Raw genomic sequence first — 12,860 nt, 5'->3', positions numbered from 1 at the left:
TAGTCAACCTTAGCGCCAAAATGGATCGAGCCACTGTGGCTGGTGCGTTGTTCAAGTCTAATTTAAGACGTCTGATCCTCCTCCCCTTCATCTGCTCAAGTTGCGATGGCTGCCGTTGTACCTATGTATTGTGTCGGGGAATGGGTACTAAATAGGGAGTGGATAACTGCTCAGCCACATGTCGAATCTCTGTTTCTGTCGTTGTTCGATTCGTATTCTCAGAGGCTGGTAGGGCTGATCACTCACTACTTACTCTAGGATGCCCTGCTCGGAGGCGCCAAGCTGGAGCAGAATTGGGTCTTGTCAGATCCATATGAGAACATTCGTATGGAGCTTATGAGATGATGGCATATTGATCGGCCGAGTTCTTCAGACGCCGCATCAGCAATCATTCTTCTCATCCCAATTCGTCTTCTCTGTTGACCCTCACCGCCTTGCGGAGCTCATCAGGTATACCTAGACACTCCACATCACAAGCTCTGATACCAAATATTTGGCATTGGAACAAGGAAACGGCCAATAATATCACCATTCCACTCTCCTAGGCCTTTTGGCTGCCTGCTCCGACCTGCCAGTACCGTCTCGATGCCGACGGACTCTCGCAAGTTGTCACCATCGCTCACCCTAGCGTGGGGACTGACGCAAGAGTTGCGGCTGATGATGATGCTCGTAATACCCAGACAGCTGCTCTTACACTTGGAGCAGGGAATGGAGTTCCTTGTACTTAGAAAGAAGGGCGGTACCCAAGTCATCGGGTCCACGCTACTCCTGCGGTCGTAGGAGGCCTTGCTTGACTCGACGTCAGCTAAGACGCAAGAGTCAATAGTGCCAGCTGACTACATTCCATACGAGGGAGACCAGGCAATCTCATAGGAGACACAAAAAATATCACTTCCACCATCCCGACCTTGAAAAGTTATACCAACCTTGGCGGCCATTGTGCCTTATTGTCAGTTCACCATGAGCCAACTGGTCATTCAGCATGCATCATACTCGGCCTAAAAGTGTCCTCCCCGTAAGATAAGTCGTGCACAACACACGAGAAGGAGACCGCAATCATAGCCGATTATAGGTCGCTCGGCACTTGTCCCCCGCTGCATCAACATCGGACGGGACTTGGCATCGAGATGGTGGACCCCGATCTCCGAGTGGGGCCGAGAACTAGACCGGGGACAGGACCGGGACCCCCGGTCTGCCGGAGCGGCACGGCAGCTGGTCCAGTTTATGATAAGGACTCGAATCATGAAGATCCTCTCCAAGGAGACGCCATTCTCAGCATAAATGCTAGTTCCATTTGTCTGTACCATCGTCCGAGGCTATATAACGCTATGAATTACGTTTTCACAGCCAAAGCAAAGACCTCAAAACACAATCCTGCCATCAACTATACCCTTACTCATCCTGCACTGCAATATCAGGGTGAATTACTCACAGCCCCTGAGGATCAGGGTATTCATATCCACCTCATCTTCTTCTTCCTATTCTCACCAGTTGGGCTTCCGGGCCGCTTCTTCACCTTTTCCCTGTTCACCAGCTGCACCTTTTGAGACACCCGCGGCTCCATTCCGTACGTGTTACGATCAGCCCAGATATCAACAGTTATCTGGCTCGCCCCGGGACACCCGGGGACGTCAGTGTCGACAATGCGCTTGTGATCCATCTTGTGATCAAACGTGACGACTGGACGCTCGTCTAGCGGGTCCAGCTGAGAGCCTCGCACGAGCTGCTTAACCTTGTGCCGCTCCCACCGGCGCTGACCAGGCATACGATCCGCTCCGAGCACGTCACAACGGTCTTCACCGAACCAGATGTCCATCCCAGGTGCTCCGGCAAAGTAGCACACTTGGAACGGGAGCATCCCGGAGAGACGGGCGTCTTTTGGGTTCTTCTGCCGGACTGCCAAGGCAGCCTCGCTGACATCTTCTCCGCGCTCACGACGAAGTTTGACCTCTTCGTCGGTTAGCGGCCCGGGGTCAGGGTCTATCCCCTCAAGAAGAACCATGACGGGGGTGATGCCGCCTAGCTCGGGACGCTCTGTAGGCCAAACTGGGTTGTCACCCACCAGTGACCGGCCATCATGACGGCAGACATCAACGCGCATCTCGTAAATCGCGGCGAGGGTTGAAGAAGTTGCCGTGTTGACATTGGTGTGCGTCTGAGGAGGATATACCCTTCGATCAATACCAATAATATCCAGGTCGGTGTTGTACAGGCAAGGGTGAGACGCGCCGCTGTCAAGCTGCATCAGAAAGAAGCACCGCGCCGCCATCTCGTCGTCCTCAACCCAGCAATCGTCCCTGGGCTGGGGATTGGGCAAGGTTCTCACCCTCGTCTTGTACGCGAGAAACTTGCCACTCTGGGTCGGTTGGGTGCCGTCACGGCTGTGGAAGCCCCTGACGCGGCGGAATCCCATGGTGATGTCCCAAGCCTGGTTTATGCCGCCGCTCAGCGTGCTGGAGTCTTTCGCCGGCTGAGCCCATGTGGCTGCCATGAGAGATGGTTGATGACCGGCAGCTGGAGCCAGTGGAGCCTCGTACCAGAGCCAGCCTGGGCCGTGTTTCTCATAGTATCGGTCGAGCCTCTCTGCTCGATCGTGAGTGAAGGACTCGTAGGAGTAACAAAGGTCGACGAGGTGGCCGCCGTAGAACAGAGCCCATAGTTCCCAGCATTGGATGGTCCCCTCCTCGTAGGCTTTGATAGCAGCGCGGATGTTGATGCTTGCAGTTGGGCACTCGTTTCTCTCAAGAGCATTCTTTAGAATGCGGATGCGTTCTTGGATCTTGTGTCGTTTGGTAGACTCGAGTTGATCACTAGACAGTCAGACAAAATTGACTATGGATACTAGGGCAACTCACACAGGCACCGAGTTCTCCTCAGAGTTCTCCAATTCGTTGAACTTCGTGCGAGCCTTCTCCAACTGTTTCTCAAAGCTCGACAGGTCGGCCAATGGCTGCGTCTGGCGGGCGTTTTCTAGGATTGCTTCCCATTGCAAAACGGACCGCTCTGCCTCCTCTATCCGGCTGAGGTTGTCTCCTAAGGATGCGCCAACTGCCAGAGGAGGCTTCCAATCAGGAGGGATCGGTCGTCGAGATCGTTTGGGGGGCGCAGGGGTTGGGGCGGGAACTCGCTCAGTTTGCGCCTCTGCCGGCGGCTCATCCCTTTCCACCCGTACTCTCTTGCTTGCTGAAGAGGATCTTTCATGAGTCCTCCTGACAGTATCCGGCGTTTGTCTGGAAGGGCCGGCTTGCTGCTCTTGAGCCTTTTGCTTTCGCTTTAGTCCAAGGTTGATCTCTCTGTTGGCCTCACTCCTCCCAGGACGCCAGAGTTGACCCCGAGCAGGAGCCTGTGGCCTAGAAGGCTTCTCATATGGCTTCTCAGGAGAGTCTTCAGGGTTGGGGCCCCTAGCCTCAGGCTGGTGTTTCTTGGGCTCTGGCTTCGATTTGTCCCCCATGACTGATGATTTGGTCGGTATCAGCAATTCAAATATTTTCCTAAGAGATGACGGTTGAGTTTTACGCCGGTATTTGGTTCAAGTGACCTAAGCCCCTCTCCCTTCTTTGTCTTCACAGCTGGACGGTGAATTCACCCTCTCAGGTTTGTGGCGCCTGGCTGAACAAAGGAACCAGCGGTTGCCAAGCCCCCCTTTCCTCACTGGCCGCATTCAACCACCCCTGCCAGTTTGTCAAGTGTATTTTTGGACAACTTGAAAGAAATCTTGTGTGTCAATTGAAAGTCGGCTTCGCCGGTCTCTTTGTTGTGCCTATTGTGAGGGGCTTGGCGTGAGGCGTCAATGTTGGATTGAAGCCTCTATAGGCACATGTCTGTACCGTGCACCATGCAGGGCGAGGCTCTTTGAGCTTTCAGAAGGTAGTAGTATCAGGGAAGCTATCAAACGACGGTATTTCTTTATTTTGCCCTTCCCCTCCTTCACTGGCAAGCTCCCTTTGTCCCATCCTCTCATCGAAGAATTGCTTCCTTGCTCTCACCTTCACGTTCAACCTCATCCTCGGGTTTCCTCTCAGCTGCCAAAGACTCCTAAGGTATCTTCATTATGGGCGAACCTATGGGAGAGGACCCCATTCCGCAGGTGGGTGAGAAAGAGACAGTTCCCGAGACTCAGGAAGAAACCCTCACGTCAACTACGGACCCGGCTCTTGTTCGGCGTCGCAAGAAGCTCCTAGGTGAGTTGAGAAGAAGAGCTAATTCCTTCAATCAACCGCTGATGCAAATTCAGAGAGAATTGCCTTGACCTTGCATTTCGACTTCCAAGCTCTCCCTAGCGAGGCTCAGGAGGCATACTGGAAGTTTCAAGAGGACCGTGGCTTTTCCAGGTTCGCCATTGACTTGCAGCGCCTACTCCTCAACCACAAGATAGACAGCTTTCTTCACCAGTGTCCAGCCTTTCTGCTTGCTGTTGCTGAACTGTTTGACGAGAAACATCCTCAGCTTGGACTCCGAGAGCTTTGTGAAGGTATGACTGGTCCCGCCTTGCAGACAAACAGTTTGGTTAACATCACAAAGAGCAAGGACTTACCCGTGATGATGAATCTACACTGGAGGCCCGCCCTAGTGACTTTGGCACCAGGTATTTGCCGAGAGATGACGAATCAGATGTTGACGATTCCGAAGGGCGTAGGTCTTTAGCTCTTCCTCTCTCTACGCAGAAGCTAACGACACATAGAACATCGTCCATCGGCTCAACTTTCGAGAACTATAACCTTAACTTCACACACTCGCCAACCTGGGACAATGGGGCCGTGGAACCACGGGTCGCTTCGACTCATGGCCGGTCAGATTACAGACGACGAGGAGAGCCCAACCCAGGCCCCAGAGCTTGAGCCGACTAAGACCAAGCCGCTCATCCCTGGATTCGTCATCAGCACCAAACGAACGCCCTTGATCTCACCGGGAGAAAAGGAGAAAGACACCACCTCTGACAAGCAGCCTCCGGAGACTAGCCATGGGTCAGCTAGAGACATACGGTCCCAGGAAGAATACAACTCGGGTTGGCTCCGGAACTTTGCCGGCGACAGAAGCGTGCCCCCTCCTGACTTCAATCTCTACCCGTACAAGGGTTGGAAGATCGAGCCTCCCCAGGTGTTGATCAGCCGAGCCAAGAACTTCCTCGCCGATGAGGACGTCAACAGAACAGTCGATTGGGACCGCAAGTTTGCCGAGCTAGCAGAATACTTCTCGTACCTCCTTCACAACTGGAAGGGTGAACGCTGGGGTGCTGATCTCCACGAGTGTATCGACATGCTCCATGCGCATCGCCTCTTTGAGGACTACCACTACGGCAGGCCCAAGCTGAATCTTGATTTTCCTGACAAGTGGACAATCAAGAGCTGGAGGCTGCCGCGAGTACCTGGACATCATGTCGTCGTGGAGGATGAGGAGGACATGGGGGAGCGGAAGCTGCTCTTCAACCCGATCCGTGCTGCCCATGATGTCCACTACGAGATGCCTCAAGATGTTCTCAAGAAGTACGTCGATGAGTATGGACAGGATGCCGAATACTTCTGGTCGTCGTCCCACGGCGTCGAGCCTCGCCCAGAGAGACTGAGCGACGAAGACCCCAACAACAGAAGATTCAACATGGTCGAGTGTGAGAACAACGCCTATGAGAAGAGCATATTGAAGAACATGCAAGAAACCTGCTCTCAACTTAGATCTCAGCCTCGACCTCCCGCCGAGCAAGTCAAGGGCACGCCAGACACCAACTCTCTCCGCCAGTTTGCGTGGTTCCGAGGAACTCGACGAGCTGCTCTCCAGCAGTGCCTGAGCCAGTTCAGCAATGCAGAGAATGCTGCTGTGTGCAACCAGTGGCGAGCCATCATCCTTCCACCACCCAAGAAGTCAAAGCAACCGGACGCCGGTGTTCTTTTCACCACCATGCAAGTAGCTGATATCCCTGAAAAGGAGGCCCGCGACCCTTTCAGCTACACCCTCGCGCACAAGTGGTTCATCACAGCGGAGCAATGGTGGGGTGCCTGGATGCGCCCTCACTCCATCAAGGAGTCCTACGGGCAGAGACTCTGGCTGCATCGTAAGGAGGCCATCATGGAATTGCCCCACAACTTCAAGGGTCCGTATGTCGTGGACTATTTCGACAAGGACATGAGAAAGACTCAGGAGCTCCTTAACAAATGTCAAATCATCTGGGATAGACTGGATGACAAGGAGAAGCATTTCAACCGCGAATTCTTGACCAAGATTGTCAAGTGTGTATGGGAGGGACTCCGATCAGGGGAAGGCAGCTACCTTGAACAAGGTTCTCTCGTTCGAAATGATGGAGCCACTCCTGTCCCTCACATTAGACCCCTTGAAGAAGAGCTCCTTCGCTTCATCCTTGAACCTTCGGTCAACGCCACCATGCTCGGCATCAAGCAAGGCGCCGACGCAGGTCAGGGCGAAGAGGAGGGAATCTCCCCTATCCTCAGCGCTCATGGTCAACTGTTTGAGGAGAGAGTCGACGAGATGCTGAATGATATCAGCCGCGACTCCTTTTTTCATCCTGCGGTAGGACCCAAGTCACAGGATTTCATGGAGGTTCTCAACCGTGACTGTGGTGGCCCCATGAAGCGTTACAGATTCTCCAGAAAGGAGGCTATCAGATATGCACTTGCGCTCAAGAGGAAGGGCAAGATTTAGTACGTTCCTCACCCCCTTTCCAAGAATCAGAACTAACAAGCCCAGCGCAAACAAGGATCTGGTGGTCCGTCGCCCCAAGGTCGACTTTCACCCAGAAGAACGAATTCGCTGGCTTGAGTCTGACAACGAGGTTGAGCCCCCGCCACCTGTTGAACCCAAGATGGGTCCAGTCAAAACCAAAGCCAAAGATGACGATGGCGTGACCATTTCAACCGACATCTCGACCGAAGTCACTGAGCCCGAGTCCGTGGATCTCGGCCCTTACGCCAAGGGACTTCCCAAGCTGGCCAATATCCGATCCTGGGACGAAACCATCCTCGACCGCCAGGCCGTCAGCACCGACATGGAAAAGACACTCGTCTTATTTGAGGGCCTTGGCTATCGTCTTGGTAGAACGCTTCGTGATCTCCGTAAGCAGCATGCCAAGGACCTCAAGAGTCTCACCCCCGAGCAAAGAAAAGTGAACAGCAGATACGTCCGGGACATCTACGACTGGTGGGAGTTGGATTACCCATTGCGAGCCAACGATCCCAAGTGGAACCCGAACATGGTTGACGACTCTTGGAAGAACCGCGTCACGCCAAAGTTCTGTGACACCATCAAGATGGCCGAGCCGGAGGCCTACCAGGAGTCGTGGGACCGCGAGCGCGGTTTCAAGGACATTCACGATTCGGTCTGGGTGGCGTCTGATATGCTCCGCAAGGGTATCATCCGCGAGGCGTACGAGAACAAGAGTATGTTGTTCCCAACACGTGTCACTCGCCGTATCGATGACACCGGCAAGACAATCATCTCGGCGCCTCGTCGCGAGCCTGTGTGGTCGTTTGGACATCCTGAGCGGTGCGGCAAGGGACCACGGTTCTGGAGCATTGACCGTTGGCCTCTGCACTTGCAGAGTGAGGAGACGAGGGATTTGATTGAGAGTTCAGGCCCTGATGATTCCGTCTGTGTCGTCCCGCCTTCTATGGGGGGCAAGCCTCCGAAGAGAACCAAGAAGAAGAGAACCAAGGGCGCTAGGAGATTTGGAGAAGAGGCTGAGGAACAGCGAGATACTACCATGGAAGACGCTGAAGAAAGCGAAGCTCATGACATCTCCCTTCGTCATCTTGGCCAGCCGTTCGGGTCCACGTACCGGGACCAAGCCCACATCCGACGACGCTTCAAACCAGGGACACCAGAGTACTGGTTAGGCGACACGCCTCTCCAGAAGCGGAGGGTCGAAGAGAGAATCAAGAGCGGTAGGCTTCACCCCAAGCAACATGAAGAGTCTCACTAACACGATGTCATAGGTCTTGTGGGATCAGAACAACCACGCTCCTGGCGCCAGCGTCTCGCAGACCTCCTTGGCAGCAAGGGAGACGATCCCACGGCGCTGCCGTACGTGAACCCTCGGTATATCCCCAAGAGCAAGCCACTACCCAGTGAGACGGAGCAGGATAGCCCTGTGTTGCTTCCTGTTAGTTCGGAGGATATCCCCAGTCGCAGGCCGCCGCCGATTCTTGCACCGGCAGGGGATCGTCTTAGATTCAAACCATGGCGCAATCAGGCAGATTCACCAATGAACCCTTCTCACTGGGATGACACAGCCAAGGATGATGAACAAGAGGACAGTCGACAAGAACCGGAAAGCACATATGCTTTTCCGGGAGATTTCACGAGTCTCGTTCCGTCGATTACTCGCATGACTCCTCCACCTCCACCTGAGGACAAGCAGGCTGGATCATCGACGGCTGGCCCGCAGGGCGCCCCTCCCACGGGGCAGCGGCGACGGAATTCTCGCCCAATGGAGTCTCAGCGCCTGCAGCTGGAGATTGTCGAGCTTGAGCAGAATGAGTCCGAGAGACCTCCTAGGGATCCGGAAGACGAGGCCCTCTACCGAGCTCTCCACGAAGAGTTTTATGATCCGTATGCTTAACATGGCTCGCATTAGAGCAAGGACGTGCTTTGTATCGACGCTGGCGTTTTCTGCTTTGTACTGTTAGTCGTTGGCTTACCTTTGTATTGGTGTTGGATAGCTCTGGCATCCTTGGCTTCGCACTCAATCTTAACAACTTCACACAAAACAATGCAGGGCCAGCCTCTTTACTTCATTTCGCAACGTAACAGGTGAAATTTTTTTCATTCAGACCCTTAGCCATTATTCTCATAGCCTCAAATCTGACCGGCCAAAACCATGCAATGAAACACAATGGATCGTGACTCCGCGCACCGTTTCCAGCCCGCCCTCTTAGTATCGCTTGCCGTCCCGCAGGGTGTCGGCGTACTCATCCAGGGGACTCCGGATGAGCTTGGTCTCCTTCCACAGGTTGGGGGTGAGGAAGCCGTAGGTGTTGGAGACGGCCACGAAGGTAGCCTTGAGGGTGTTCTCGAGGGTCTTGGTGGAGCCAGCGGACGAGGTGTAGGCGTCCTCGACACCGGCGAGCTGGAGGAATCGCTTGACGGCGGGGGAGGCGACGAGGCCAGTACCGCGGGGAGCGGGGATGAGCTGAAGCTGTAGTCAGTATTTTGATGCTTCTTTGTTTCCTTCATTCACGGATAATACTCACACGGACGGTGACGGAACCGCACTTGCCAGACTCCTTGCAGGGCAGGGAGTGAGGCTGACCAAGGTTGGTACCCCAGTAACCTCTTCGGACGGGGATGACGCTGAGCTTGGCGATGATGATGGCGGCGCGGATGGCGGTAGCGACTTCCTTGGAGGTCTTGATACCGAGACCGACGTGGCCCTCGGAGTCACCAATGATGACAATGGCCTTGAATCGGGTTCGCTGACCGGCACGGGTCTGCTTCTGGACGGGCTTGATCTGTAGTTTCGCGACATGTCAGTATTTTTGTTCTCTCCCAATGGCCTCCCATCATAATCGTCTGAGGCTCCCCGTGTAGTCGTTCCGCACCTTCATAACCTCATCCTTGAGCTTGGGCAGGAAGTTGTCGACAATCTGGTACTCCTTGATGGGCAGGGAGTGCAGGTAAATCTCCTCCATGCTGTTGATCTTGCCGGCCTTGACCAATCGACCGAGCTTGGTGACGGGCTGCCACTCCTTCTCCTCGTTCTTGCCACGGCCACGGCCACGACCACGACCACGTCCACGGCCGCGGTCACCGCCTCGGGATCCGAAACCACCGCCGCGAGAAGCTCCTCGGTCAGCCATCTTGAATGTATATGTTGCGCTGGGGGGGAGTCGACGTCAAAGGTCTGCGCAAAGATGTGGTTTTGGTGTTTCGGCGTTGGGCGTTGCTGGGAACTTTTTCGGCTGGCGGGGTCTGCACACTGAATTTTGGGGAATGTGCTCGAGTTAGCGAGCCCTAATGCGTTTGTGGATTCCTGCCTTGGGGTTAAGGCACAAAAATGGTGGGGTGTGGTTAGCTTCACCTTGGTGGCTCACCGCGGTGAGGAGCTCCGATTCTCGGTGAGACAAACTGACCCCTCACAAATTGATCGGCAAACTTCCGAAACTCCAACGCCGGCATCGCATGAATGCGCATGAAATTGCAACACCATCGGTCAATTGATTCGCAACTATACACCTTGGAGTCTCTGAAAAAGTGTGGAGATGATACAAGAGAACCAAAACTACATTGCGCCCAATGCAGGCGTTCAAGAAACCTCAAGCCATGCGAGAATAGAACTCATGTCACAGAGGGGGATGCATGTTCGTACACGCCTGGCAGCTCCAGGCCATCATTAAGGAGGGTATCGCAACTCAACAGCCTCGTATATCTGCCCTCGCCTAGAGCCAGATCACACCACATCTATTCCTTTGTTGTCTTGAGAATCAGGTTTTCCGCAGGTTTCACTCGCTGAGCCCATTCGCTATCATGTTCTGTTAGCAGTTGTCATGAAAAGTGTGGGAATTTCACTTACGTCCAGCTGCCGTCGTAGACCCTCCGAGACTCGTGAGAACCAACACCAGCCTCTTCGAGGGCAGTCTCAAGAACGCAGGCAGTCACTCCAGTACCACAACTTGAAATAATAGGGTGGTTAGAGTCCACTCCCTTCTCCTCAAACACCTTCTTCAGCTGGTCGCGGGGGAGGAAGGCCTTAGTCTCAGGGTCCAGAACGGCGTTGAAGGGAATGTTGATAGACCCAGGCATGTGCCCAGAGGAGAGGCCTTCACGGGGCTCAGGGGCTTCGCCAGTAAACCGGCCATTGGGTCGAGCATCGAGGATCTGGACGCCCTCGGCACCCTCCTTGTTGTAGTCGTTGGCAATCTCCTTGACCTCCTCGAAGTTTACAACCCGTGTGGACTCGACGTTGGGAATAGGATAAGGACAGCACTCGACGCTGTACAGCTCTCCTGACTCGGTGGGAAGGCCCTCTTCCACCCACAGCTTGAAGTTGTTCAGGATATGCACCTTGGGGTGGCCAAAGACCTGCAATGTCCAGCCCACACGGGGGGCACTGAAGATACCAAGCTCCTTGCTGTCATACACCACCACCGTATCCTCTTTTCGAATTCCCAGTTCGCTCATGGCGGCGGCAAAGCCCTTGGCATCGGGGAGCATATGAGGGTAGGGACTGCGCTTGTCGATGACCTTGTCGAGATCGAAAAATCGTGCCTTGGGAATGCGCTGCTCGCGGAACGTTTGGATACCGGATCGACTATCGTTGGGGAGAAACCATGAGGCGCAGAGAGGAATTACTCGGGGCTCAGGGCTGATCGGTGAGGGAGGGTTCTTCTTGAGGGCTTCGTCGAGTTCCTTCGGGGAGACGAGGTAGTTTGAGAAATTCCGTCGGGTGAGCAAGACAGGTCGGAAGACTCTGGAGCCCCATTGGGGCAGGCTAGCTCTTGTTGAGCGAGAGAAGGCGACAGCGGCCATGTTGTAGAAGTTGTAGCGGGTTGCGGGATGGGAGAGGGAGGAGTGGTGACTCGTACGAGCCGTTTCGGAGTGGTTGATAAGCCCGAGGCCAAAAGTTGGCGACAACTGCAGCTAAGGCAGGCGGGAAATGCGGCGGGTCAGACGTTGGATAGAGACAGCTAGCAAAAGGCTGAACTGTCCTTGTTCGTCCACATCACTCGGCGAGAGAGCGCCCGGTTTGTGTGTAGAGGATTGAGGTGATGTTGGTGACGGTGACGAATTAGTTAGCGGCTCCTTGTGGGATCCAATTTGATGATGGCGACACGGACACGGGCGAGGTTGGCGTCAAAATCAGGAAGGAAGCTGCGGGATTCGGGACCTGCCCTGGAAGCTTTGACCCGAGTTTGCGGCTACTGACCGGTAGGAGGGCCCAGGGCAGCTGCTCAGTGGAGGGCTTTAGCGGTGCGAGCCCTTTCAGTGGGCGACTCTCAGCGCATGAGGTCACTGAAGCGCCCTCACGTAGACGCCCGCCCACCACTTTCCGACCTCAGCTCATGTCAATGTCTCCCCGCCAGCTCCCACACCCAAAGCTTGACCCTCCTCCTCCTCCGCGTCAAGGTTCCATCGTCATCTTGACACTTTCAACTCTCTCGAGTCCCTCTCTTATCAATCCCGTGACTCCCCCTAGCGGCGAATCACCATGAAAGTCACCATCAAGGAGTGGAACACGGTCGCTACCTGGCGATGGGACATTCCTGAGGACGATGTCTGTGGCATCTGCCAGGTCCACTTCGACGGGACGTGTCCGACTTGCAAATATCCCGGTGATTCTTGCAGCCTGTGTAAGTGGTCTCTCTGACAGGCACAGGCACATCAGGCCATATTCTATGCTCCCATTCTAACAATCTCGTCTCAAAGTATCGGGAAAATGCGGCCACAACTTTCACATGGTCCGACTTCTCCTCCCTTGTCTTTGTTGTCTTTATTGCTCACTGTTGGTGCGTGTTTTTAGCATTGCATACTCGAATGGATCAAGCAGGACTCTTCGAGGGGTCAGTGCCCTATGTGTCGTCAACGTACGTTGCCTATTCTCAACTTTACCGACAGCTCTCAGTTGACATGGTCCACAGGGTTTGAGTGGGAAAATCCTCTAGTTCCGAGGCCACCGCAAGCTGGATAAAGGAGCTCGAGTGTGGTGTTTGGCGTTATTGGCATATGAAAATGGGTGCCGGGCATACCCTGAACAGGTCGCAGCAAGTCCTTTTTATTGTTCTCCAGCCAGTATTTGCCTGTTATTCGTGACATTTAAGATATAGTCTTCGAGAAGTCCCAAGTGATCCTCGACCTGGGACTAGAAGATACTCCTCCTGAGCCTTTACCCGAGTCACCAAGTCGTATCTTCCAACATC

The 12,860-nt window shown here is 54.4% G+C and overlaps 5 protein-coding genes across 5 annotated transcripts; 2 read left to right on the top strand and 3 right to left on the bottom strand.

Moving 5' to 3' along the window:
* Window positions 1-1,453: 1,453 nt before the first annotated feature.
* Window positions 1,454-3,451, bottom strand: NCS57_00033200 (uncharacterized protein; the record flags this gene model as incomplete). The annotated part of the gene is made up of 2 exons (XM_053050419.1): window positions 1,454-2,810; window positions 2,856-3,451. The coding sequence occupies 2 exons, from the start codon at window positions 3,449-3,451 to the stop codon at window positions 1,454-1,456; spliced, it is 1,953 nt and encodes a 650-aa protein (XP_052918934.1).
* A 600-nt stretch (window positions 3,452-4,051) lies between these two features.
* Window positions 4,052-8,566, top strand: NCS57_00033100 (uncharacterized protein; the record flags this gene model as incomplete). The annotated part of the gene is made up of 6 exons (XM_053050418.1): window positions 4,052-4,181; window positions 4,235-4,471; window positions 4,522-4,632; window positions 4,682-6,650; window positions 6,697-7,889; window positions 7,941-8,566. 6 exons carry the CDS (start codon window positions 4,052-4,054, stop codon window positions 8,564-8,566), a joined length of 4,266 nt encoding a protein of 1,421 aa, XP_052918933.1.
* Window positions 8,567-8,878: 312 nt separating this feature from the next.
* NCS57_00033000 (40S ribosomal protein S2) lies at window positions 8,879-9,803 on the bottom strand (the record flags this gene model as incomplete). The annotated part of the gene is made up of 3 exons (XM_053050417.1): window positions 8,879-9,136; window positions 9,198-9,455; window positions 9,546-9,803. 3 exons carry the CDS (start codon window positions 9,801-9,803, stop codon window positions 8,879-8,881), a joined length of 774 nt encoding a protein of 257 aa, XP_052918932.1.
* A 601-nt stretch (window positions 9,804-10,404) lies between these two features.
* NCS57_00032900 (uncharacterized protein) lies at window positions 10,405-11,472 on the bottom strand (the record flags this gene model as incomplete). The annotated part of the gene is made up of 2 exons (XM_053050416.1): window positions 10,405-10,465; window positions 10,517-11,472. 2 exons carry the CDS (start codon window positions 11,470-11,472, stop codon window positions 10,405-10,407), a joined length of 1,017 nt encoding a protein of 338 aa, XP_052918931.1.
* A 679-nt stretch (window positions 11,473-12,151) lies between these two features.
* Window positions 12,152-12,631, top strand: NCS57_00032800 (Anaphase-promoting complex subunit 11; the record flags this gene model as incomplete). The annotated part of the gene is made up of 4 exons (XM_053050415.1): window positions 12,152-12,293; window positions 12,370-12,401; window positions 12,464-12,527; window positions 12,582-12,631. 4 exons carry the CDS (start codon window positions 12,152-12,154, stop codon window positions 12,629-12,631), a joined length of 288 nt encoding a protein of 95 aa, XP_052918930.1.
* Window positions 12,632-12,860: the final 229 nt, after the last annotated feature.

This window comes from Fusarium keratoplasticum, chromosome 1 (genome assembly GCF_025433545.1).
Source record: "Fusarium keratoplasticum isolate Fu6.1 chromosome 1, whole genome shotgun sequence".
Lineage (NCBI taxonomy): Eukaryota > Fungi > Ascomycota > Sordariomycetes > Hypocreales > Nectriaceae > Fusarium > Fusarium keratoplasticum.
The sequence above is the reverse complement of the archived record's forward strand: the minus strand, read 5'-3'. Positions and strand labels throughout refer to the sequence as shown.